Source organism: Calonectris borealis, chromosome 8, assembly GCF_964195595.1.
Source record: "Calonectris borealis chromosome 8, bCalBor7.hap1.2, whole genome shotgun sequence".
Taxonomy (NCBI): Eukaryota; Metazoa; Chordata; class Aves; order Procellariiformes; family Procellariidae; genus Calonectris; species Calonectris borealis.
The window spans coordinates 12530716-12558257 of record NC_134319.1 but is presented as its reverse complement, the minus strand read 5'-3'; the positions used below and the strand labels follow the sequence as shown (position 1 = coordinate 12558257).

Genomic DNA, 27542 nt, shown 5'->3' with positions numbered 1-27542 from the left:
GTGTCCAGAAATGCCTAGACCTAAGGTGTACAATATACGCAGCGAGATGAGTAATTTAATTTGCTTGTGTGGGGGAGAGGGGAGTGTGGTGCAGAGTTATCCAGGCCCTGAGAAAGCTCACGGTTAACAAAACAAACAGGAGGAAGGATTTGCAGGAGACCTGAGATGGGGGACACTGGAGTGGAAAGGGGTGTGTGTGTGTGAAGAGATAAGAGGTCAGCAACACTTGAAATGCGTCCCTTGCCTTGAAATACAATCAATCCTCATACCTGGGTGGCTTATCTGGACTGTAGTGTAAGTGCAGCAACAAATGGAGCCGCCTCAGATTTGCAGGATTTTTTTACTTCAGGACAGAACTGTGCAAATCCAGTTGTGTTCCTTCAAAGGCAAGTTCAGCTCTACATCCAGTATGCAGCATTGTTGGAACAGAGTTTAAATTTGTTCGCAGCAGCAGCATTGAGTCTCTCTGCACAGTCTGTCTTGGAGCTCCTGGTTCCTGAACCAAACAGGATCCTTGTGCTTGTTCCATAGCAGTGAGCTTTCCTGGAAGAGGGGGTCTCATACAGCACTCCTCCACTCTCCAAAAGGGCTGTGATGGAGCACGTTGAGGTAGCCCTGCACAGCACTGTTTTTTGGGGGATGATGGAGCAGATTCATGTGTTGGTCCAATTTTTGATGCTCTAGCTGGATGGTGGGTGGGAGGGGAAAGTGACCCAGAGCATTGGTCCCAATGCAATTTTGACCCAACGTTGACACAAAGTGACCCAAAACAACTTTGCAGACCTCTGGTGAGGTCTCAACCATTGTTATTCCTGGCACTGAGTGCCTTCTAAATAAGTGAGTGTTTCTGCTGTCTTTGCTGCTTCTGATGGATTGGATCAGATCCAGAATTGCATTTGGATTTTGCTGTATCTTGGGGGTTTTTTTCTTTTCTTTTTTAAACTGCTGTAGCCACTGAAAAAATGATTGTAGCTAACATGAAAACAGATGTAAAAGGCTGGCATTGTGGTGTGTGCAGCCCTAAGCTGTGCAAATTGGCAAGTTATTGGGTGTCAGATTTCATGATCTGGGCATAAAGGCTGCTCTTCAGTTAAGGCAGGAGAAAAAACATTTAAGCTGCTTTATGGATGTAGGTAGCTGAAAGGTTAGGGACTGCTCCTTCAGACATAAACATTTCTTGGCATCTAAAGCAAGGGTGCGTGTAAGGGGGTATGTTTTACGTTGTGTCTTATTAAGTTTTGAAAGATAGAGCCTTTGAAGATTGCCTTTGAAAGAACGGACTCAGGGGCTTGGGGAAAGCACTGGGCACAGACTGAGCAGCCACTGTCTCTGCAAAAAAAAAAGTCTAGAAAGCCAGGAGAATTTTGAACTGAGCGATGACTGAAAGAGATTTGAAGCTAGAAGCAAAGAAACTTTTCTTCTTATGTTTGTGGAAGCAGGACCTGGTGTATTTGCAAATAAATCTGCCTTGCCTCAAAGAAATGCTTATCTCCAACCTCTGACAAAAATAACCTGTAGCTCTGAATTTGGCTGAATGTGAATAGCTGTCTGGGTGGAAGAAAGGTGACACATGATGACCTTCTCAGCCTTTTTCAAGTTTATAGCTTCTTCCCTTTTGAAGTGGGGATGCCAGAAATAAACACAGTGTTTTAATAAAGATCCATGGTTTGTGAAATTACTTGCGGGGCGGAGGGGGAATTAACTGTAATACAGGTTATTCACAGTGAATTTGATGTTGAAACTGTGAAACTAATAGTCACATGGAGGACTGAATTGGAAAAGGGAGCTCACATGCATACTCCGCTTATAATTTTTTTGTTTATATGAGGAAGATAATGTTCTCAGTTAAGGGAATGAAACATCGTACTATTTTTGTGGGCTGCAATAATGGTATTAATTTGGTGCTTGCAGTGCTTTTCAGCCATTCTTAGATAAGTCCTAATATTTCAAGCACAGTGTTTGAATGCAAAATATATTGCAGGAAAATGAACATTTAAATTTGGCATTAACTACAAAGCAATACTTTATGTCGATAAAAATCTCAACAGTTTTTTAAAAGTAAAACCCCACAGAGATACTTCAGAATTAATTGATGGCAGATGAATTTAATGCAGTTAAAATGAATTAAACCCCTTGCTATTTAGAATAATATAAAGATGTCTGAATTTTATTCCCAAAAGAGGAAATAGAGTTGTTAAGTCCAGATGGATTTTTATTTTTATTGGAATAAGTTTTGAGACTAGTAATGTCTATCTATTTTTTTTTTTTTTTTCTGTTACTACCATAGTGTTGGATCTGGGACAGCACAGACCTGCTTTTTAAAAATTGTTTTAAATCCAGTTCAATGAACAGTTTTACTATGTTTATTTTGAAAATTAGCACTTTCTTATTGAATTTGTAAGAACTGGAAGATAAGGACGAGGATGATGTACAGTATAGAAAAGCCAAGGGCTCGGTCCTATGTCAAGTTATTGTCAGCTGAAACGTGGTAACTGTCAATGTCTGCGATTGTAGCCTGCCCAAATGTAAGGTGATGCAGCGGGAGCTTAACCTTTTTTCAGCACGCTAAATCTGATTGTGCTTGGGCTTTTTGCCTTGCACTGAGGGCTTGCACTGAGGCAGCTGTAGTGGTGCTGCAAAGTATGTGGGATCAGTTGATCACATCTGAGGCCTGGGTTATAAAGAGAAACTCTAAGGGATTCAATCTATTCATTTAGCTGAAGGTGAAAGGCAGTTCTGCTATTGCTGTGTCAGTTTAAAGCTTCTCATTCCATAAAATTATTAATCCTATCATGGTGGTTTGTTCTTTGCTGTATTTTACCCATTGACAAGTTGTCGTTAAGTTCTGGGCCCAATTCTGCTCCACTGGTGGTGGAGTAGAATTCAGTAGACTTTCTCCTTCAGTTGGGATTGGCATTAAAATGGATGGCAAACCAGGAGGCTTACTACCAAAATAAGCGTTGGTTTGTCTCAAGTAAGAATAAAGCTGGAAAAAAACCCCGCCATTGAGCATGGTACCATATTGCAGCTCTACTTGGACCAGAATATCAAATTATTACTGATAAATTTTGCAAACAGGTTCTAGGCTGGGAGAGTGGTATATGAGGAAAATGAATGACTAATAAAGGGGTCTGGATCATGGGGTGAGCTAAGTGCAAGCCAGCAATTAGAGTTTCTATGTGGCCAAATGTCAAGTTGCATGTATAAAAACTAGGAACTGTAAACCACAATTGAAGTGAAGTGTGCCCCATCATATGAAACAGTGACTAAAAGTATCAGGCATTAACTGGTGAGCAAGAATTGTCATTGCAATCATGGATAAAAGCACTGTTGTGATCCCCAGATGGCAAAATAAAAGGGTATCAAGTAGAGAGGTTATATTTTCTTGATACTTGGCACATGTGCTGCATATAGTACAAAGGTGAAGGATATTGATAAATTGAAATACATTCAGCTGGGGAGCCACTAGTGTGAGTAAAGATGTGGAAAACATGGTGAGAACTGCAAGGAGCACAAAATACTTGACTTAGCAAACAGTGTTAGGGAAGAGCTGATCGTAACAGGCGAGTCCCGTAAATGGGAACAAAATATTGGTAATACATTTGATACGAAAAAGCTCTCCAGTCTAGCAGTCAACAGCATATTATGATTCATTTTTAGTAAGGTCAACCAAGCTTATTAGGCATAAAATGAAATTATTTTCAATAAATTGTAGCTACTTCATTGGATAATGACATCGTGATTTGTTGTGTACTCCAGTGTTCTGCCTTTGCTAGATGCCTGTTGTTTTGTCTGGCTGGTGAAGAAGTTGTTCTACTTCCTGGTGGAAGGGAGCATAAGGAGTTATTTAAGCAAAATAACAAGAATATGTTACAGCAAGAAACGGTGCTAAGAAAAAGGGGAAAATGAACTTGTACTCTTGTGTTACAGATTCAGTGGTTCTTTCCTTTGACTCCGTTGGACATACAATAGGCTCAGGTACAACATTGCCTTCTTCTCTATCTCCCACTTCATGATAAGGCTTCTACTTAATTGGACATGGTAGCCATGTTGGGAGGCAGGTCACTGAGTCAGACTTCTGTGGGAATCAACCATCTAGCCAAAGTGGGTAAATAGGTCCTTTCCTAAGTGTAGTGGAAGTATTAAGGGTCTTAGTGCAATACAAGGATTAACATGTGGGACCCCTTCCATTACCCAGCAAGGCAGATGACCTGGACACGTTACATGCGTTAGTGATGTGGTTTGTGCTTCGTTTCTCATGTGAAAGGCATTAAGATGATGTCACCCACCAGCTGAAGAAAAACTGTTTCATGCTACTAGGAGAGTTTCTCAGCTAAACAAACAGTTGAGTTATTTGAGGAAAGACATCAGGAATGCTTCCAGGAAGGAGAAGGCGAAAGAGTCATAGCTAAACAAATAGGCCTGGAAACTTTTTTTTTTGGGGAGTGGAGATTGACCAGTATTATCAAACCCCAAGGCAAATCCTGCCCAATCTAATTTCTTTTGGAACCTGAGCACGACCTTCAATTAAACTGAACCAGAAATCAAAAATATTTTTGTGTTGGGGGCACCTCATGAAACCAGTAACTATCCATTTGGCTATGTGTAATATGCGAGCTGTAGCCAAGGCACACCATAGTGAGCATGACACTTGATGAAATTCAGTTTACAGTGTATGTATAATGATATATGAAGTGCAAGGGAAAGGCTAAGAATTACTCTTATAACTTAAAACCCCTTAACACTTAAGATGGGGGTATTTACTGTCTCACAGAAAAGAAAAAATAATCCAAGTGAAGGTTTTGTGTTTTATCTTGCTTACTAGCCTTTCCTCGTAGGTTGATAGGGAAACGTGCTGCCTTCCAACATAGCACCTGTCTTCTGCCTGCACAGTTTGAAAGAGAGCCTGCTGCTGCCTGACACTAACAGCGAAGCTTGAACACAGATTTTCGATTTACTAACTCCCGAGCTAGTGGTAGTAACTTGCTTTGTTTACAACATCCCAAATGCTTTCTGCTCTCCCTGCATCTTCTCTAAAACTTATATGTGGAAATGGATCTATTGTGGGTGTGTGGTCTGATGTGGAAGTATCTCTAGGTGCTGAGTGCAGAGTGGATATGTTGTTGTGTTTATGGGGGGAAGAGACCCTCTATTAACTCCCTTCTACTAATTATTATCAGTAATAACTGAATTGTGTTGTATAGCCTGCCTCCTTCTGTAACGGGTGATGGTTTCTTTAGTCTGCAGAAGTAGGGAGGAAGTTGCATGGGTTTGGGATACGAAATCTGCGAGTAAAATTCGGGGAAATATTTTGATTAGAGCTGAGTATGTCTGAATCAGCATACCTACACTGGACTTATGCTGGATTGATGTTGGTACAGCTAAGACCAGAATTTGTCCTGGAGTAAAACTTTTAAATATTACCTACTATGGATTTTTTTTTCCTAATACTATTTTGGCTTCTAACTGATGTGAAAACAGTTAACCCTGTGGATAGCTTCCAGTGCAGGGTATCTATGGAGTTAATCATAAATATTGTGTTATGATACTACCAATAGGGTGGTAAACTTAGTTATGAAAAATAGTTCAACTGCTCCATGTCTTTTGGAGTTCTGTTAATATGGGAGGTGGGAGACGAGCTAATGTAGGCCAACGGACTGTCTGGGTCTGTTTTAAAAGCACTGATCTTTGTTCTGCTTATATATTGCAACTCAAGCTTGGATTGGTTAGAAGAAAGATAGTAAAATTTGATCTTTTGTAAACCCTTCCACTGGAACAAGATTGAATTTCTTCATTGAAGAAATATGAAGAAAACTCATATATTTGAGAAGGGGGGCTCAGAAATGTCCAAGAGAGCTGTATGTTTATTGCTTACTTATTTAGTACTTTGCATTTACTGTGCTGCAAACTTTAACTTGCTCTGAACTGATATGTGTAATAAGATGTCAAGATGTGTGATGTCTGTCCAACTGAGGGATAGCTTTCCTTGTTGAACAGGAAGGAGAGAGAGAAAAACTGTGGCTATTGTGCTTCCGCTGTCCATCCCATCTCACCTTGCTGCAGACCCAGGAAAAGACAGAGCCCAGAAAGAACCCAAAGAAACAATGGCAGCTCCAGGCCCAGCCATTCCTAGTAGGTGATGTTTCAGGTTGGGGTAAGAAGGGACTAAAGTTACATACTTTGAAACATAAAAATACATATACCTTTTTCCTTATTAGTCAGAATTAAACAGCTGTGAATAAAGTCTCCCTGTTAAGATTTCATGCTGCTTAAAACTAGTACTCATTGACTTATATTTGCATATTAACAGCTTCTTAGAAATTGCTCTTTTGTAATTGTTAATTGTGCCATGAGAAGGGCAATGTCTTGTTGCAGCTTCTGTATTTTATTTGAATTGACTGTTTGTTCTTATCTTGGTTTTTCCATTAACTCTTTGTCCAACATGCAAATCTCAGTTTTCAGGGAGGCTGGAAATCTGTCCTTATACATCTCAGATTAGTGACACACTCTAGGTTATTCTGGATAAACTTTCTGAACTGAGTGTTCAGAAGATCATCTGGCTATGGAGCGTCATAGTAGTGCTTTGTAGAGGTTTATTAGCCTAGAGGACATGAGAATCAAATATGCTTGGAATGAGACTGAACTGTCTGAGGTTCACGCTGTCATCTAGCCTTCACAAGTCCAGATGTTTTTGTGATTCTCTTCACGACTGCCCCTTCCCTTGAAAGATAAAGTTTGAGCAGCAAAGGTAAATGTTTGATATGATGTCTAGGCCAGTGTTTCAGCTGAAAGGAGAGTGTCATGCTCTGAACTTGGGAAACATTTAAGCAGGACAAAGGGTGTTTGAGGAGACCTGGATTTCATTCAATTACCATAGACAGCTAGTACTCTTTTTTTTTTTTTTTTCCCCTCTCTAGTTGCTTTGTTTTACTTGGTTGCTAGCAAATCAAACATTGGACCTTGAAAGTCAGATTTATACCCCTGCTATTTTTGTTCAAGACTTTTTCTACCCCCTGTGTCTGAGAGCAAGCAAGTTAAATTTTTCTTCTCTAAGCCTCATTAGGATAGGAGTGCATCGAATGTGCAACTTTCCCCTCTGCTAATGTGCTTGCTGGAAATATTGAAGTTCTAAAAACCTTATGGTGTAGGCTTACACTGTTGTTAGACATGTTTGATGGCAGTACTGGCCACCAGTTGTATAGTAGTTGTTCTCACTGCAGGCTTAAAACGCCATCTCAAGCAACCAAGTGTTATCTAGGTGGTGCTCAAATTGTTTGAATATTTTAACTTTTTTGTTGTTGTTACTTTTTCCTTTTCAATTTAATTCTTAACCCTTATCAAAAGTTTGGCTGACTTATGCAAAGAAAATGGAGCTTTTAAAATTTGGTTTAGAGTAGCATATCTGCTGCGGCTCATGTGCTTGTGAAAGCTCACATGCAAGACCATGCTCCCAGATGCTGAGTTCACAATGATAGTGGAGTAATCATCTGAGAGTTTAAATCTGTGCTTATTTAGGAGCTTGCTGTTCAGTAATTCCGTATGCTAAAGTCCTTAGCCATCTTGGGAGAAGCTGTGAGAACTATGAAGGAAACTTTCTGTTTCCTTCGGCTGCTGAAGATGCTCAGATAACCATTTTGTGAAGGATGCGAAGAACCTTGTGTCTGTCCTAAATGAGTGTATTTGGTGACTACTTTCCTATGTTTTGGATGGAGAGTGGTATGGATAGAGGCCAGGAATAGCAATACAACTGAAATTGTCAGGTATCAAATTGGTAGAATAGTGACAGATTCCTAGCATGAGAGAAAAACATTGGTGACTTGCAGAAGATCACTTGCTGTTCTTTGGCTTTCTTGATGAGAATCTGGTAGTATAGATTGTCTGGCTACAATTACAAACTGATCTTTCCCAGATTTCTAGGTTAGTGGTAATTAATTTAGATACTATGTTAATTAACAGAATTTGTGAGGCTCTGGTAGATGTTCTTGGTTTGAGGAAAACAATTTTAATTTACGTTTGGAGCTGATGTGGTTCTAGTGTGTTGAGTTTTTTGCGTTGGGTTCCCCCCCTCCCCCAAATTGCATTTCTGACTGTCTTAATGCTACGTGGTAGTGATGGGAAAGGAGAGGTGAACTTATGCTGCGTTTTTCTGCATTCCTGTAAAGTAGAAAATAAATGGGAAAGATTATATTTTTTTTCTGCTGGTTTTAGTGGCTTTATTCTGCAAAAATGCTTTTCCCTTTTCATTTTTGATTAATGAAGTTCTACTTCATTCTTTATTTCTTTGAGCTGTAGACTGTGGGAGATGCTTGAATCTTTGCCAATGACTGTCATGTATCGGTTGCATAGTCCTTATGTGACTTTGCCAGCATGTTCAGTATCATCATCTGTCTTCTTATTAATGCTCTATTTCTCCAATTGAAAATACAGCTGTGAATGAGTTGAGGTGCAAATGCCAAGAAGTGGCTTGAAGAATACCTCAAAATAAAAGTATTTTAATGGGATTTTTCTCTATCACGTGGCATGTCTCTGCATCAAGTCAGTACATCTTGTAAGTCACTAAAAGCCAATATAGATTACTGTTTCGTTAATATTGTTCTTGACTTTTATTAGGAAATATGATACAATTTCTAAAATAAAGAATATGTCAGAAGATTCAGTAGGGCAGCATTAACTCCATTAGTCAAGTGGATACGTGGTAGTAAATGAAACAACTGTTTATTTAGCAAAGGTTGCAGTCTGGCTTTAAACAGATGACTCCCTGGGAAAAGAAAAAGGGCATATGCAGTTCATAGGAAGAAATTTTTCATCTTCCTATTGGAGTCTTTCATAAATTCAGCTTAAAGCAGTCAGTTGCTTTTCTACCGTTGGAGGCTGCTGTAGTTTTATTAGGAAAAAAATTGTAAGGAGTTACATAGTCCATGTTAAGGAAACCAGAGCTTTTTAAAATGTAATATGCTAGAATGACCTCTTTTTTGTTTTACTATACCTATTTTGGAGGTAAGACAAGCAGGCAAGAGACCTTCCTGATGGATGACCCATACAGCACTATCAACAAGTGATAGCTTATTTGTTCTTTCTGTGACTGGGGGATGAATAATGTAGTTGCAGTGTCTAATGAAGGAGACCCCTCTGGTGTATTGCTTTCCTCAGGCTGTAAAGCTGGGCCAGATGTCTTTGGGGGCCCCAATCAGAAATTACAGGGGGGAAAAAAAAACAGCTTGAAGGTATAGAGCTGGAAATTACTTCCTTTTGCTGCTAAATCTGAAACAATAAGTATTATCCTCATGATTTTAGGTGTTACCAGGGCATGCAGGGGTTTGTGACTGGGGACACATTTCTCCCTTCCTTGCTTTGAACTCACAGGTTTGTATTTCAGTTGTGCTGATAGTGCTTGGTGTATCCATTTCCATCAAATATGGCTGTTTTCATGAGGTGCAGTATCTGGAAAATGAATACTGAGCTTGGTGCAGCAGGATTGGTGTCTTTAGATCAGTTTGCACAGTCTATGAATAATAGAAGTGAAATTCCAAGTTCTGCTGAAGGAGTAGTGGTGTTAAGGAAGTTCTTTTGCTCCCCAGAAAAAAAGGAAGCCTAAGTGAGGCTACATTAAAAATTACACCCATGGTGGAAATGTCAAATGGGCAAATAGTTCAGACGTAGATTGGTGAGGCATGCTTCTAGTACTGGGCTGCAAGGGCTAAGCAGTTATCTTTACAGATATCAGTTCTGCTTCTTCTGTGTATTTTTCAGGAGCAGGGAAAGGCACCAAGGACTGGGCTTTGTCTTACCAGTATACTCGGGGTTCTGCCTGATGTCGCTTGGACAACCGGGAGAAAAGGGCTGTTAAACTTGTATGCAAAAGAGTAAATGGGGGTGAGGAGGAAACTGGAACATAGACATGCATGCAGTCTATGCAGCACAGTGCTGTGGAGCACAGGTGGCCTCAGCTCTGCTCCTTCTGACCTTGGCTTTGCAATTTTTTTTTCCCTTATTTTTTTTTTCCTTATTTAAATAGCCTCAGAAAATAATGCTTTCATCAGTAAGTTCCATCACTGAAAAGGTTAAAGTGAAAATTCTAAGGAAAGGATGCAACTTTAAGTCCTTGTTTATCCAGTATTTTCATTGTTGCTCAGTAATCCTGAGCAGTATTTTTTAAACCCTGGAAGAAAACCTTTCTTTTGTCCTTTCCAGTTGATCCATTGCATATGACTTTTTTTTATTAATTCTTTCTTGTCTCTTCAGTTCTAGCAGAATTGCTTTACATCAGCTGAACTTTTATAACTGTCCATAAACTGTGTTTTCTTAGTCCAAGGTGAATGGTAGGTGTTTGACCTTTTTCATTGCAGGGTAAGTCATTTTACCTGGCCTTTGCCACAGATGTAGAACGTGCATGTGGATGGTGACCAAGGTTTAGCTCAGTTGGAGCCTCAGTTCTGCAGAGACCAAACTGCACTTGACAGGATGAAATATATCAGGGTGGTCTGAGCTGTTCTTGGTTGGACTTCTGTCTTTTCAGTGTCATACTGATTTCTTTGACAAACATAAAAGCATTTTGAATAAAATAGCTAAAATTGAACCTTCGGCCTTCCCTCCTGTACTTGCAATTACCAGTTAAACACAGAGAGAACTAGAACCGCATATAGACCATTTTTTAAAAAATGTTTAAATTAATTTTCTCTTTCTGTGGGCAAAGTTATTTGTACTGTGCTTCTAAGTAGCTAGCTGCTAAAGGAATGGTACTCAAGTCAGGTGAAATCAGTTACAGGTAGTTTGGAAGGATTAAACCAGTCAGCCAAGCTAATTCCTGGATTGTTGATTTCAGATTAGTAGCATAAGGGGAAAATTTTGCCGATTTTGCTTGCATATAGCTATATTGGCTATAGACGCAAAATGCAGTTTGAAAATTTGATAGATATTGTACCCTGTGCTTTATGGCTTTTTGGGTGGACTGTATGGAGTTTACAGAATTAGACAATGCATTTCTCGCTTGCTGCCTGGTAGATGGATTTCTGTCGAATACTTGGGAGAAATTTCCATGCCAATGCCAGCATTGAATTTGGCACAAGATTTGCATCATTTATAGAAATTGCTATCCTTGGCTGTTCTTCTGTTCATATAATCCTAATTACATGCTTTATTATGAAATTGTTGACAGTTATTAGATTCTTACTCAATTCCGATTTTCCTGGAAATGTAGAAATGCACTTTATTTCTGACCTAAGAAGACCTCTTGTTCTTTTGGGGCATGATGAAACTTCATTTCCCATGTTCATTCATTTCTGTGCTTCTGTACACTACTGTACCACATTGTCAGCTGAGATCTGTAGCTTCCTAGCACAAGTGAGTGTGGTCCTTAGATTGCCTTGCTCTCTTTTAATACTGTTTCTTTTATCCCTCACGGGCCTTTCAGTCTCTTATGGACCGAGAACATCCATGACGTTCTTCCAGTGGATGCAAAATAAGTTCTCTATTACCTTTACTCATTTTTGGCTTAAAAAAAAATTCCTATTCCACACAGCCATATAAATGCCATGTCTGGAGGTTGGTGGGTCAGGTACGGCCTGAGCTGGATCAGACCTACCAACCTGGTTAGATCCGAAGGGAGTTCCCCAGAACCACATCCATTGGTAGCTCTGCATTGTGCTTCAGTTCAGAGACCGCCTAATGGGGGGTCATAGTGATGATGTTGGCAGAGGCTAACATCAAACCACGGTTAACATGGCCAGCTGGTCCAAGCTAGTTCTTGGTGGAGATGCTGGAGTATTTCTACCTTGTTCTCTCTAGCTGTTCTGTTCCATTTTCTCTAATATTATAGCACTCCTTTATCCCTCTGCATGAAAAAGAGGAGAAATGTTTTTGTGTATCAGCTGGTTAACTTGGAGAGTAAGGCTTTAAACTAAGGTGATGGGAGGTGAAAGCAACCTGTAGGTTGGGGCACAGAGAGGTTACATGAGTGCAAAGGCAGTCTCTTGCAGCTGATATTTTCAAGGGAGGAAAGAGTAGGAGTGGGATTGCCACTTTCTCTAGCAGTGAGCTGTGTGATCAGCTCAGTCTCCTGTAATCATCACACCCTGACCATACTGTATTTTAGAGTTAGTTGTACTTGCCTTTGATTTAGTGGGTCTGTGTTTTATTTTGTTTTAAATTAAATACGTAACTCCAGACAAGGATTGCCTTTTCCTGCAGCTGGGCTACGTGTGTTTGGCTTTCTCCAGGTATTTGGGGTTTTATCTGTCTTTTGTGAATCCAGACTGCTTCCAGCCAGCATGTGGGCTGCACTGTTGTGTGTCGCAGTGACTTTTGGCCCCTGTATTTGTAGTGATACAGCTAAATGACATTGGAAGTCTGTAACAAGACTCTGATTTTTTCCAGAAAGGAAGCTAACTTTGAATCTGTAATTTAGAGGCTCCTAGTGTCTTTCTTGGGGGAGCAGTATATGATAGAGATTCATTTCCAAGCCAATAGTAGCGCTGTGACTTCCAGAAGTCCCAGTGAGTGTGAGATGGCCTGTGGTGAGGGCAGCATTTCTCTGCCTGCAGTAGTTTGCACGTTTCACCGGTCAGCAAGAGGAAGGAGCATAAATGCTTCTGATTTGATGTTAGAGCCTGAAAGGTAATTTACACCCTACTGAAAATCAAGAATACACCTGTGCTTCTAGTTTGAAACCAGAAATGTTATTTTGTTTTGTTATACTTCATACATTTTTTGGAAAGTGCCTGTTGCAAGATAGTTGACGTATAATTTTACAAGATTACTTTATACCTCTGTTAGTAATCATCAGTGAACATCAAAAGTAACCACTTTAAACCTAGGGAAGGTGAAATGCATGTGACAAACAGAAGGTAAATCTTACGAAACATTGCAATGGAGGTATGTCATCGGTGGCACTTAGCGTTTAGTATGTGTGTGTTTTCTGGTGCTTTGATTGCAAAGCTCATAACGTGCTGAGTTAGTAGAAAGCCTAGGATTTTGTTGTAGTTATGAGGTGATGTATCTCTTGCTGCATTTCCTCTTCCTGTATTTCCTGTTGGGAAGAAGGGAATATTAGCTTGAATGGGATAAGACTGATGACAGGTTGGTCAGTGGCTGTAGATGTTTAAAAAAAAAAAAAATTAAAAAAAAAATTCTCTGTTGCTGTTTTCTCAGTATGGATGTTGTTTTTGGAAGGAGGAAGGGTCAATAAAAATTGAAGGCGTTTTTTTTTTCCCCAGCACGGATACCTTCCTATGCACAATCCTACATGTGGAGGAGGTAAGGTTGGACAGGAAATAGTTTCTTGTAGGAGGAATAAACTGGGAGAATGTTATAAGGAAAGCAGCACATGGGGGAAACACAACTGTCAGTATGTGGAAGGTGGAGGAGAGATGCACAGGTGCATTTCTAACATCAAGTACAATGGGCATGGTGGGTGGCACGCGGGTGCTGGCACAGAACGAATAGTATGTGCCAATATCAAGTGCACACATGTTCTGCAACTTCTGTTAGATCTAAGTTATGTCAAACATAATTCTTCCCTTGGCTCGGGAATTAAATCTTAATGGGGTTGACATCAATGGCACAGTTTACACTGACCTATCTGGTGCAATCATTTTGTCTTGGGTACATGTTTAGGCTTTCCTGTTCTGCCGGTAAGTGATAGTGTGAAAAGCTTGTGATCTTGTTAGGTAAACTGCTGCAGCAGAAATTGTGGTGGTGTTTCATAAAGAAAGGAAACTTCTCTATTTCCACTGAGCTCTTTCTAAAAGGCTATGAGAATTTTTTTTTTCTTGTTTCTTTTAATACATCTTGATCATTAAGCTCTAGAGGGATTATCTTTTACTTCTCTTTGTATTGTTTTTTTATTGTATGGTAGTGAGACCCAGTGGTTCTCAGTGTGAGGGAGGCCCCTGAGCTTAACCCAACGCAAGAAGGACACTACACCTTTTAGTTTTTCTTGTGTATCTCGTGTAAATTCTAATAGGTTTATTTTTTGTATCAAGTATTTGATTTACAAGCTCACAATGTATTCAAAGATGCTGAATGCAAAGCTTACTTTATACAGGAGTTAGAGATGTTCTGAGTGATAACTTTGTTTCTGTAGCTGTTCCCTGCTGTTTGTGGCATAAACTGTGACTTTGCAGTTTCCTGTTGAACAGCATCACCTGAACTTGAAGCATTTTTGCCACCGTAAGTGACTTTCTCTTGGAGAAGGGCTGCTTGATTATGAAGTTGTGGGTTGGAATAGACAAGGAATCAAGAAAAATTTCAAAGCTCTACCAAGTCAGGACCTAGGAGGAGTGTTTGTCATACAAATTACCGCCAAATAATTTCTACTGCAAGCAGGAAAGCTTTGTATATCACTGCATGCATGGTTTCAGTAGTGCTTTGTTTTTATGACTACAGATATCTTGGTTAATTCTAGTGATTTCTAAATTTATGATTACCCACACATTCTCTTGCTTTAGTATTTCCTGGAGATTCAGAAATGTTAATTTGGGAATACCTTGAAGTAACAATAATCTGTGATAACAGCTGCTAGTGACTGGAAATTACGATATAGCTATTTTCAGTTAGAAATAATTATTGCCCTTCCATGAAGACTTGCTGCTTTTTAGTTTTGGTGCCTTTTGCAGGGGAGCCACTTGCAGTTTTTATGATATTTTGTCACTTGCTTTTGTTTTCCAGAATATGACAAGCTGGGCTTTCTCCTGAACCTGGACTCAAAATTGTAAGTAGAACGGTAGGACTCTTTGTTTCTGTAGTTACAGATTTCTGTTCTAAGCAACCTTTATGTCACCTGGGCAGTTGGCTCACTGGACTATACACTTCTACCTGGGACAGCCAAGTCCTGCAGCAACCTGGCGATTACGACTTCAGGCTTTGCTGGCCGGCTTGGATTGTGGTTCATTGTCATTAATTCCTTAATGACCGATCAAGAGGCTATAAATGTCCACCTGAAGCCATGACTGTCAGTCTGCTCTAGACAACCTACTGGTAATCTTCCAAATGAGGAAAAAAGTATTAAACATTTGAAAGCAGGAGGAATGTCAATCTGCAATTTACTGGGATGCTTAGAAGTTTATATTTGCTTTCCACTTGTTTCTTTAAAAATGGATACTACTATTTTTGTTTGTAAACTGGAGTGGAAAGAACCTCAACGCAAGGCAGTGACCATTTGCTATGTCAGAAGAACAACGAAGTGCTGAAGGATGATGATACTCATCATGCTTTTTGCCATAAATCAGTCAAATTGAGACCGAACTTCTTAACACTAGGGGTCACTAGCGACTCTGTTTCTGAGGTCAACGGCCTTGCAGAAATTTGGTATTGGGAGCAAAGAGACTACTAAAAGCCTTCTGCCTCTACTACTTAAAAAGGCACTGAAGCAATCCAATGGCTTTGAATGACTTTCGGATGCATCCCCTGGACAATGTATCATGTTAATATAAAACCCATTCTTAATGTTTAGAAAGTTTCATTGTACTTATAGGGGTGTAACATTAAAGTTTTGAGTTTAGTCTTGCTGAGTAGCTTGGGAGCTTCCATAATGAAACAAAAGCCTCGTAAGTGTGTTGGGAACTGCTGTTTGCAGGAAATGAAAGTCTCTAATTAGGAGCTTCTTTTACAGAAGAAACTGGGTACATAAGCTCAGCTATAGTAATTTATCTGGCAAAAAGGTGCTGTAGAAGAACACGTATGAGAAAGAAGAAATATTGGTGTGTTTGGTTTTTGGTTTTTTTTTCCTAAAGGCTCTGTATCTCTTTCAGTGTGCAGGAAAGACGGCGTTTACTGCATGAATAGCTGGTCAAGGTTTCTTTCTGGTCTCATTTAATGTAGTGTTCTGTGCGGTTTTTTTGCATGCTGTCTGGAACCCGTGCTTGTTGTACACTTACCAATTTTCTGTATTAAATTTTCTGTATTGGGATATCCTTGTGATTTAGAGACAATAGCGTATGTACCCTTACAACACTGTGGGATGAGATGATACATTATCTTCAATCTATACATGTAGAGGTCAAAGCAAAGAGTTTAGTCCAAAATTGTGAAGTGGGTAAGTTACCTTTGAATTAACATCTTGATGTTGGTAAGGGAAAAATGGTTTTTAAGTTTTTAAGTAGTCTGATTTTTGTTTTTTTCCAGACTACTTTGCATATTTTATAATGTCCAATTTATTGAACACGCCCATTGACTGTCCACACACTTTTGACATACCAGCTTTGGATACGAGCCTGTGCTGTGTCCAAACCACTGCTTCAGTCTTGTTCTTCCTATTCCTCCTTCTGTGTTCACTGTCCTTTGTTGCTTTTAGCAAGTCCCATTGAGTCTTCCTTCCCCTCAAGCTTCTGTTACATCCTTTTTTTTCCTCTTCTTTGCTGACTTACCTACTTCGATTACAGCTCTCTGAGACATGGCCTGCTCCTTCTCATACTTTAGTATGAGGCCAAGTGAAGTTTTTACCTGCTGGAGGGCTTCTAAAACCCTAAAATTCATTAAAACCTCCCCATGATAAAAACTTTTTGATTAAAGAAAGATTTTGTTGACTACTTAAAAAACATATATTTATATAGCACCCTAAATGTGCATGTTTGCTTTTCAAAGCCATAAAGTTAGCTTCTGGAAAGGCTTGTAATAAAATCAGCATGATTAAAATACATACTATGAGGTTAAGTTAAGGAGCAAAGAAAGCAAGTACTATATATAGGTAAAATCACTTTTTTTTTGTTACTGTAATTGTCCTTTGTTGGTTTTAGCTTGGGTTTTTTTTCCTTTTTTTTTTGTTTTTTTGTTTTGTTGTTGTTTGTTTGTTTCTTTTGTGGAAGTAAACCTGGTCCTGCTTTGAGAATGGACCTGATGACCTGCAGAGTTCCCTTCCAGCCTGAATTATTCTATGATGATTTTTTTTTTTTCCAGTAGCAAGGGAGCCAGACAAAAAGCTGAAAAGTCCGTAAAACATACTAAATAAATTTTGAAAGAAAAATGGGTGACAGCCTAGAGGAATTTGCTGCTGTTCCGTAAGTTCACCATCTGTGGTCAGGTTTCTAAGTCTGAATTCAATGCTTTCTGCGACTCAATCAAGATGGTGCCGTCGTAGAAGCACTTTCTGGTTAAAAAAAATTTGGTTAGAGTTGAAAGGGATAATATATTCTGCACTGATGACTTTACTGGCAGAAATAATTTAATTATGTCTGTTGTGATATAATCGTTCTGGTGGAATTTTACCATAGATCATAACTTTATAGGGTTCACTTAATTGACAGCATGTGAGAGTCTAGTGCGACAATTAGGTTTCTCTCTTTTTTCCTTAATCTTTCATTTGTTCGAAATCTGTTCCTGGCTGTGTTAGTTGATGTCATTTAAACTAATGACCTGGAGGACTAACATTTTCTACAAAGGTAGATCTGCATGAAAACTTAAGTGCTCTGACTTGCATTTTAAATGACGTTATACAGAGGAAAGCGTTTGACATGAATAAATAGGAATATTTGAATAAATAGGAATATTGAATATTGAATAAATAGGAATGTGTCCATTTGCCTTTGCATCTTTAATTTTTTCATGTGTTACTACTTTAGCGTCCTCTATCCTGTAGATGTTCAGGGCATGTTATTCAGGTGTAATACATTCTGCTGTGGTTACAGCAATGTAATGATTCTGTTCACTGATTCTCTTTGAGTTCATGGAAATGGTAATGAAACCAGATTCGTTCACTTTGGAAAGAAAATCTGTCAGAAGTACTTGAGAAGTGTTTTCTGTGGGAACTGTATGTCTGACGCATGCCTTGCTATAGCATTAGGGGAGGCTGCTATGGCCAGGAATCTCACCTGGAAGGGGATGGCCAGTTTTAAAGATACTGTACAGGTGCTTCATGGAAATGACGGGTGCTGACCAGATGCCTTGCTGCTCTGAGCGTATCAGAAGGGAGAGTATCAGGAAGGAAGATGCTTCCTTTCTGCTGCCTGTGCTTAGGCTAACTCTTCTTTGGAAAGTCTTTTAGCTTTTTAAAAGCTAAGATGATATCCAGGTGGGGATTGTTAACAAAATACAGGATGAATGGAAATCTGAGGACATCTTAAGCAACATAGTTTATGATTTTATAGAATCATAGAATAGTTTGGGTTGGAAGGGACCTTTAAAGGTCATCTAGTCCAACCCCCCTGCCATGGGCAGGGACATCTTCAACTAGATCAGGTTGCTCAGAGCCCCGTCCAACCTGACCTTGAATGTTTCCAGGGATGGGGCATCTACCACCTCTCTGGGCAACCTGTGCCAGTGTTTCACCACCCTCATTGTAAAAAATTTCTTCCTTGTATCTAGTCTAAATCTTTTAGTTTAAAACCATTCCCCCTTGTCCTGTTGCAACAGGCCCTGCTAAAATGTTTGTCCCCATCTTTCTTATAAGCCCCCTTTAAATACTGAAGGGCTGCAATGAGGTCTCCCCAGAACCTTCTCTTCTCCAGGCTGAATAACCCCAGCTTAGTTGTTTCCTTAGTCAAAACAAGACCTAAGACTCCTCAGGACCAGAGTAGTAAAAAAGATCTGTTGCAAGAGGAGTTTATCTTTTAGTTATGCTTGTACCAACCATAACATCATTACCAAAATCAGAATATCGAAACAAAATATGCCCAAAGTACAGAAACAGGGCAGTTGAACCAGTCTCTGCCAGGTAAAGAGGATTCCCAAGCAGCAGAGCCATATACCATTTTAAAACCTTTAAGAATAAAATCCAACATTTACTCGTTGTGTAGAGAAAAGTACACAAAAAATACGATACAATTCACAGGTCTTAATTCTTGGAGGGGCCAATAGTTCCTGAACAACTGAAGACCATCAATCACATTAGTGACTCAGCCAGTGGATTACTAGGTGCCACCAAATGCCAAGATTTGCAGTCACTTTCTAAGATCTGTGCTTGGCAAAGGATTGCATGCTTTTATTATTATTAAATATTTATATTGTAGCAGTCCTTTGAGGCTGGCCAGGTCCTAAAAACAAGAGTCTTATTCACTACAAATTCTGAATCATTCCCTGAGCAGAATCTATGTTTGCATTGAATTAAATGAGATTTCTGCAGGAGGATCAGCATATGATCATGTAGTTAATTATAGATGGTATCTTAATGCATATTCAGTGGGCCCAGTTGAAGGTTGCATGGTCATTCTTTATTCTGTCACTTACTACTCTGTGAATGCTTGGTTTAGTCACCTTAACGATTACTTTGAGTATGCCTTGGCATGTTACAAGTGTAGATTGACTTGTCTTGCGTGTGTGAAAAGCTCCTTTTTTGTAATAATCCGTGTGATTTGGCGGCTCTTCCCTTGCGTTGGTCACCCTCGTGCTTCTATACCAGCTTTCCTTACTCTGCCAGCATGCCATTTGCTCGGTGAGATGGAAGTTAAGGACTGCTACTTCTGTCCTCATTTCAAACTCATCTTTCAAAAGCTATTTTCAAAGGTTCTTTAGCAATTAGATTGGCGATTTGATGCTTCTAAACAACAGCCAGAAAAAAGCCCCCCTTGGGTGACGGTGGATCTTTTCACCTGCTGCCATAGTCAGCTCGAAACCTTGGATATTAAAATCTTGGCTGATGAATGATGGACGATGGGTCTCAGAGTTTGACTTTGACTGGGGAAGAAGCACTTCCTCATAAAGTTTTGCAAATGTTAGAAGATGTGCTTGAGCTTACTGGAATCATTCTTCACTTAAACAAAAAGATAGTGGGTATTATAATGCATTAACTTGAGAGAGAAAGTAAATTTTTTTTAAAGGTAGAAACATGCAAAAAACCCTGCTACCTCTCTCAATTAGAAAAATGACTAGGAGATTAGTATGATTGACCCCTAAAATATAATACTAACATAGTTAATATACTGTATTTATACAATATATGGTATTTTATATTGCACACTTTGGGAATTTTTAGGCAGTACTTAATTAAAAGGAAGAATATATATTCCAATGGGCTCTATGCTTTGCTAGACATTTTGTTATACTGTGTATTTACATGTTTTTCCAATATTACAGAGTAGATTTGGGAGGTGCAACAAAGATTTTTTGAATATTCATGATAATTTCAAACTTCTCTTTAAAAAGAAAAGACGAAGAAATTGACTCTTTGGGGGGGGGAAGCCAGAAATAACAACCTTCACCCTGCAAACTCAAACGAAACTTGATCTAGACTTTGAAAAGACCGTAAAAATGGAAGGAGTTTGGACTAGGGAAACACACAGATTGGGTTACTTTTGTTTGTTGAAATTTCTTTACTTCAGAGCTTTAATAATGAAGAACTGAAACAGAGCCCCTTCCCCTCATTCTGTTTCTAGGGTGGGAGGTTGCTTTGAAACTGTTTGTGTCTATGTGTGGTACTTCGCCATTAAGCACTGTAAAAATAAGCAATAAATGTGTTGGAATGCTGGACTTTCCCCGTGCCTGCTGCTGTGGGATTTCTTTGTGCCCTGTTTCCCTTCCCATTTGTCTTTTTGTATTCCTGCAATCCTGAGGGAGAAAAAAGAGAAGAAGTGAGAAATCCCAATGATCTCCCGTCCTGCCTAGGCACGGGTAAGAGTGTGTCTCACGGGCTAAATGGAGGAATTCTGACCATCACAAGCAAGAGCGTCCTGATGCTTTTTCTGAAAAATTATTTCAAGGTTTAGCATACTTTACAACATTGTATTTTCCTGGCAGTTGGTTGTTTATTTCTCTTTCATTTTAGATTTTTCTTTGACTTTTAATTCATGTCCTTCTACCTAATCTCCTCCAGTCTGTACTAATTGTTTGAGCACTTCAAATATTTAAGAAATGAACCCTGACTATTCACAGTGATTCAATTACTGGGCTGTTTGTTGTTCATCCATCAAACCTCCCACGTTTGGGTGGCATGTAACTGCCATCCCCATTTTTTTGTTTTGCTCTTCTTAGCTCATCTCAGTCTTTCTCAATTTTGATCCTTTGGAATTCTCTTAAGGATTTCTTATGTGAGTCTCCATTATCTAACGTTGGGATTCCTGTGTTAGACACAACCTCAGTCGATGAAAAATATCGATAGAGACTGTAGAACTTGGAATTACTGGCTCCTTGGATAGAACTGATTCATTACTTGATTTAAGCGCAAACAAAGTCAAAAACCTATGTTTGATGCTTTTAAAAGAGCCAGTTTCTTGAAGCTGGAAGTAATTATGAACCAAACCATGTGGGAAAAGAATGTAAAGCAAAAATATGAATGGCTGGGCATTGTTTAGAGCAGTTTTATGCTGTTTGCCCCAACAAGTTCAGTTTCATAAGAAAGAAATGTTCATGGAAAAACAGTTTTACCGAGAGTATAAGGGAAAACAGTGATAATGTATTTATAGAAAAAGTAGAAGTGTGCAGTAAATACAAGGAGTTTTGTTCTGTTTGAATGAGGAAAAAAAAGTGCTTTCCTTAATATCAACAACAAAAATTCAAGGAGCAGATACCTAAGTTTACGTGCTTTAGAATTGGTATGTCTGGACAACGTTCTTGCAAGAATTTCTAAAGAAGTAGCTGAGGACTTTTTGGACTGCTAGAGGTTATGAATAAATCTTCAAACACTAGGGGTTCTCCATGTTCTTGGCATAAAGTTGATGTACAAATATTTTAAAAGCAAAAAGGAATGACTCACAAGATTTTTCAACCCGTTTTTGATTCTGAGCACAATAATGTAACGGCCAATATGAGTTTCCACAAAAAAAAAAAAAAGAAAAAAAATTGTAATACATATAGTTCCAATTAGTGTGCATATTAAATAGGAAACACTTTTTGTTAGATGGGCTTGTTCTTCAAGTGAATGTCCATGAAGATGCCTGGTACGCGTGAGATTGATTTCTTTCTTGATATGTTCCTCTTAGGACTGGGTTTGCACATTTTGTGTTCTTTTAACCAGCCAGACTAGTTGTATAAAAAGTGGGAAGTCTATAAAGAAAAGCCTCAGTTCTTTTTTCCCCTCCATATCTGTAAGGTGGAACATTTACTCTGCTTGTAGTTCTTCACCACAGTGGTATTAACCTAATTAAATGTATGTATGTTTGTTTGTTTGTTTTCCTGAGGTGGATATGGTTAAAACTAGTTAACTTTACAAGTTTCTATTAACTGTTGTTTGAGCAAAAATTTTTACAGTCATTACATTCACAAAAGGCTAAATTTACTTTAGTAGCAAAACCCAATTCAGGGATTATCTATAAGCTCATAAATGACATGCGGCCCTCCTGTTGCCTTATCCTCTTGGGAGAAGAGCATATAAAAAGCCACACTTCATGTTCTTCCTTCAGGGAATTGTTCTAAAACTCAGAGATAAATTACTTTAGTTTTGGCCAGCTTCTGCACTGGTAAGCTTGTTAAGTTTCTAGTTACTGAATATCCTCCTACAAAGACCTCTGAATAATTTATGAAAATTGAATGAATTGGGCAATCTAAGCATTGATCATTCCCAAAACTTCAGTTAAAGAGGTTAGAAATACTGCGTTAAGACCATTAAAGGAATTAGTCTCATTCTAATTCTAATTGACTATGCAGTTTACTGAAGGACTAGACGTTCTGTGGTATCATGGGTTTTAATATGGATTTATGTTAAAACACTGGCGTTCATCATTGTATTCTTGATATTGGTCATAATGAACAAAGTACCAGCACACATTGTGGAAGCCGGTGATTTGTTGCTGCCTGTCCTGAATCAAAGCAGTTGTGAGCTTATCCTTAAACTGATGCAAGAGTTGCCTCTTTTGGAAATCCCAGAGGCATGTATATGATTACCAAGCATCAATTCTTCTGCACCTGCCTGGCTTGACATAGATGCCTTCTTGCAGGCCAGCACTGTTCCACCTCCAAAGAGAAATCTACTTTCCTTTTGTTTCCCCTTGGAAATGTTTTGGGGAATCCTCATCTGATGGTTGAATGGAAATCAAGTGTATTCCAGTAAGGGAACGTTATACTGTTTATCAAGCCTGCCTCTGAAGCATGTCACTTACTCTGAAGAACACCCTTGCTATAGTATCTAGACACAGCTTAGTTGTCAGCTCCTAATTTATATTTTTCTGTAGTTGGCTGAGAGGAGGTTTTGTAAATGTGGTCTATGGGAAGGGACAGCTTGCTTTACTCAGTCTGCCTCTAAATTTGTCTTCTGCATTGCTGTAATGTGACCAGAGACGTCAAAGCTTTGCTGTCTGTATGTGCTGAGAATGCCATACCTAAATTTTAAGAATATGTAGTAGGTCATCAAGGCAGGGAAGAGTTTGGTGGGACAAACACATACAGACTTCTTGCATGCTGGGGAAGGACAGTAAAACCAAGACATACTTTTAACAGCTGTGATTATAATCCATTAGGTAAGAAAAGAGTATTTCATTTATGCTGAAAGAAAGCAGGAAGCCTTATTGCTGTGCTTGAGAAGAATTGCCTAGCAGAAGAGAGGATGGTGACCTGCCAGGTAGTGACATGCTGTGAAACCATGATCCTTAGCTTTCTACAGAGTTGATAGGCTGTAGGAACGCTAAGTGAGGGAGACTGAAGGAACCCTGTTAAATATAATCCAGAGGTGTATTTTATTTTACTTGTTCTGTTCCCAGTGTTATGACTGGAAACCTGACAGTAAGTCTTGCCTAGTAAAAATCTCTTTATTTTACTGTTTAAAGTTGTTCTAGGACTGAAGGACAGGTAAGTTTTGATTAGGTTGATAAATTTAGAATATGCTTTTTTCTTGAGGAAGCATGACATTGCTGCTAGCATCCTTGACGAATCTGCACTGGAGAAGTACTCTAAAGGACCCCAGACCTGACGAGGGCTGGTGGGAGAGCTGGTGTTGTGTGATGCCTATTGCAATGAACAAAACATGATGAAGGCTACTGTGCAGCAGGAAGGTCACAGCTGTATCTGATGTGCCATGTCGGGGGAGGAATTGTGTAGCAGTTGCTGTAAGATGTTTTTGAGGTTATGGATGTTTGAATTGAATTGTGAGGCTCAGGTGAGGTTTCCTCTAGTTGCTTTTGTGAAAATCAAACAACTAAATTAACTTTTATGAAATACTTTGTACTCTTATATTACACAGAAGCCCATGTGATTCTTTCTCAGCTCACAGCAGAAATGAAAACAGGCAGAAATGCTACTCCTGACACTAGCTGCAGCCCCAGTCCTGCTCTCAGCAACGAGAATCAGGACCACAAAGGGAGGGACAGAAAACTGACAGAACACGTATGTGCTATTTCTTCCTTGTCTGCCATGCAATCTGTTCCGGCCCGTTAAAGAAGGGTAAACTCAAAAGCCAACAAACATAATGTTTTTTATTTGCATATTGAATGTGTTTGGATACTTCTGTTTGATTTCATACCTTTTAACTCCTACTTAGAAATATCTTCCCCCTGGCTCTTTAAAAGGGTTAATCTTGAAGACCTGAAGAATATGAGTAGTGTCCTATACAGCTGCAAAATGTTGAGTGCCTTCCTCCTGCTCCTTTTCATCCTCTTTTAGTGACCTTTTCTTACATCATTGAAGGCAGAAATCCCCAAAGGTGGTTGTGTCATTTGACTGTTTGAGTCGGGGACTCTGATCTGTATGGGATTCAAAGCTGTATTTGATCATCATGGAACTCAGCCTCAGGTGATTTTGTGAAGTGTTGCTATTTTGATGAATTAACAAGGAGGAGAGGATAGGATTTGTCCTGCTGAAAAGTGAAACCTGTTTCAATGCTCAGCCTTGGAGCTCTCCTTTAGCCTGTACAGCAAACATCTTAGAAAACCACTTCTCTCTCTCTCTCTTTTGGAGAACCACGGATAACCTCCTTAGGACTGATGTTCAGTGAAGTTAGGGGTGATACAAGATGAAGGAAGGTCTGATTAATTGGGCTGTTCACTGTTCTTTGAGACAAACTTTATTCTGTTCTCTGACTCATCGTGGTTACACATGGCAGCTTGGATGTTGGTTGGATGGCCTTTTCAGACAAGCAGCTGCTCTTTGAAGTGGAAAAGAAAAGAAGTTATCTTAGCAGAAGAGCATTCACTAGAACAATGTATGGAGTAAACAGGAGAGTTTTTTGATCTGGGTGTCTCTGCAGCTGTTCTTACTGTCAAGAGTTCTGCCTATTCTTAATTATTTACCCTAAAGCAGTTTGGTTTTTTGTTAGCTTCATGAGAGCACGTTTAGTCACGGTATCTGCAAGGTTCTTCCAGGTCAGGGTTATGTTCTGTATTTACAGCAAGGTTTCTGGAGGAAACATTTTCCTCCCAATATGTAGCCTTCCCCTTCTTAAGACTTCAGTGTGGTACTTACTACATTAGATGTCTGTTTGAATTCATGACATCTGTCTCTAATATAGGTCAGTGAAGACAGCTTTTTTTAGACTACTACTTCAGAAAGAAGTGTGAGGAAAAATTCAGAGCCTCATGACTATATACAGCATTTTGTAAAACTACTGTTAAACCACATTCCCCAATTGTGAGGTCACCTCTACGTACCATCTAAAGCAATTTATTCACTGACCAGTGGTTTTTTCCTCTCAATTTCAGTCCAGCCCAGGGGAAAAAAAAAAAAATTGAAGCCCTTGCCATATCCAGAGTAGACTTTTTCTTTGGTTAAGAGGAGTTAAGTTGTTATTCCTTCCCAGGCTGTCCAGATCTTCCAAAGAAAAGTTTAAAGGGCAACCTTTATCTCCCTTACCCCTGCAAAGTTACTGAAGAAACTGAAAAGAGAGAGTGTTGTGAACTGTTCTTGTTAAAGATTTGCTATCAGGTAGCTGAGAGAGATTTTCCAAATGGGATTTATTCCCCTAAGGTTTGGTCTCTGCCAGTTGCCTGTGCAATAGATTTGCCACCACAACAGAAAGGGTTGAACTTCCTTTGTGGGAAAATAAAAATGGCCAGACCAAAGGTTCACCGGCCCCAATGTCTTGTCTCAAAGTGCTCCCTAGAATTATTTAGGGAAGGAGAAAAATACACCAGTGTGAAGCGATCCTTGCTCCAGTGTCGCTCTCCAGCTTCTGAGGAGAGGAAGCTTTGGTATTCCTGAGTTGGGGATGCTGTTACACTTCTTAATAGCTTTTAATCCCATCTATACATCTGGCTTCTATAACATACTGACGTAAAGAAATCCACCGATTAACTGCATATTACATGAAAGAAGTGCTTCCTTCTGTCAGTGTTTTACTGTGTTTAGGATAAATTTGGTTGATATTCCAATGATATGGGAAATAGTGAATAATAAATCACTGTTGACATTTTCCATAGCATTCTGCTGTGCCAGTGTGCTCTCATACCTAGGTAAACACTGTGAGTTTCTCTGAAATGAAGTGTTCCATAGCCTGGTTGTGTTCTTGCAATGAAATGAACTACATTTTTCAGAAGGAAGATTTGGTGATTAAAACCTTACTGTAACTGATTTTCTCATTTGGCATTTAAAATTGCTAAGCACTGGATTTTGATATTAAAATCTACTAAACTGTAGTAGCCACAGATGTAAAACTGTAATTTTGGCTATGATGCTTCAGGAAATCTTAGTTGATCTTTTTTTCCCCACAGCTGTAGGCTTTGGGGGAGTATCTTTGTATTCAGATGTACCGATTCTTATTAGTCTGAGCAGGGGATTCATGGATTCTAATTGGGTTGGATTATTTATTCTCATCTTTTTAGCACTTGTTTGTCTCTCCTGGACCTACATTGCTGGATTCATTACACTACAAATAGAAAAACACTGTTCCTGATCCAAAGAAAGCATTGATCGTTTGTAGATGTAACAGATGAGGGTTGGTGATGAAGACTTAAGGGTTACAGCAACAAAATTATGACATTTCAATTTATCTTCTTGCATTCCTTTGTTTGGCCAAAAATGGATGTGATAGGTGAGCGTTTTATTTCCCATCAGACTTTTAATTGGCTCACTTTTTATGGCCATTGTGCTAACAGTGAGTTTTGAGAGGTATTTAAATAGAGAATTGCAGCATTTAATTTTTGCAAGTTTGAGAATGACATGTTCTAATATAAGGAGCACTATAGTTCTGACTTTGGGGAAATAGAGTTTATTTAGACGTTCTTTAGACAGTTTTTTTTCAGAAAGCCATTCAGGTAGGAATCCCAATTGACTGCTGAGAGAGTTTTTATTGACTACTAAGTGAGTCCTAACACAGCCCATCTCCAAAAAAGTGACTATCCTCCATTAGGTCATCCTTGTCTCTTATCTGTAAAACCAGAATGTTGATACTTATTACTGAAGATGGAAACCAGTAATTTCGGATCTATGGAAACTAGAATAGATAAGTCCAATAATATACATTCAGGAATTATGTTGATTATCAGCAAGTTACTTCATCATTAAGTTACAAGTTTCTTTGTCCAAAGTTTAATAAATAATCAAAAACTCAGGGAGCAGACATCTTCATAAACTTGATTTTTTTTTTCTTTCTTTGGTAAACAGCTGCCTTCTGTGAAAATAAAATTTCTGTATATCATGCTTTTTGTTTAGTCTAACAATTGGTATTTCAGCCAGTTGTTTTCTCCTTCCCGTGTTTCTTTAAAAACACAAACAAACAAACCCTCAAATGGACTGTTTTCTTTACTCCTTATCTGTGT

General features: G+C 39.0%; 1 protein-coding gene across 3 annotated transcripts in view; it reads left to right on the top strand.

Moving 5' to 3' along the window:
- The window catches only part of ST3GAL3 (ST3 beta-galactoside alpha-2,3-sialyltransferase 3), a 187123-nt gene that overhangs the window by 33921 nt on the left and 125660 nt on the right, over positions 1–27542 (top strand). The window contains exons 2-4 of one of the 3 annotated variants that reach the window (XM_075155986.1): positions 3931–3978; positions 5998–6132; positions 14665–14707. In XM_075155986.1, the coding sequence (XP_075012087.1) occupies positions 3931–3978; positions 5998–6132; positions 14665–14707 (226 nt within the window). Of the gene's footprint in view, positions 1–3930; positions 3979–5980; positions 6137–14664; positions 14708–27542 lie in introns of all 3 variants that reach the window. The other 2 variants (XM_075155988.1, XM_075155987.1) reach the window with 2 other exon arrangements.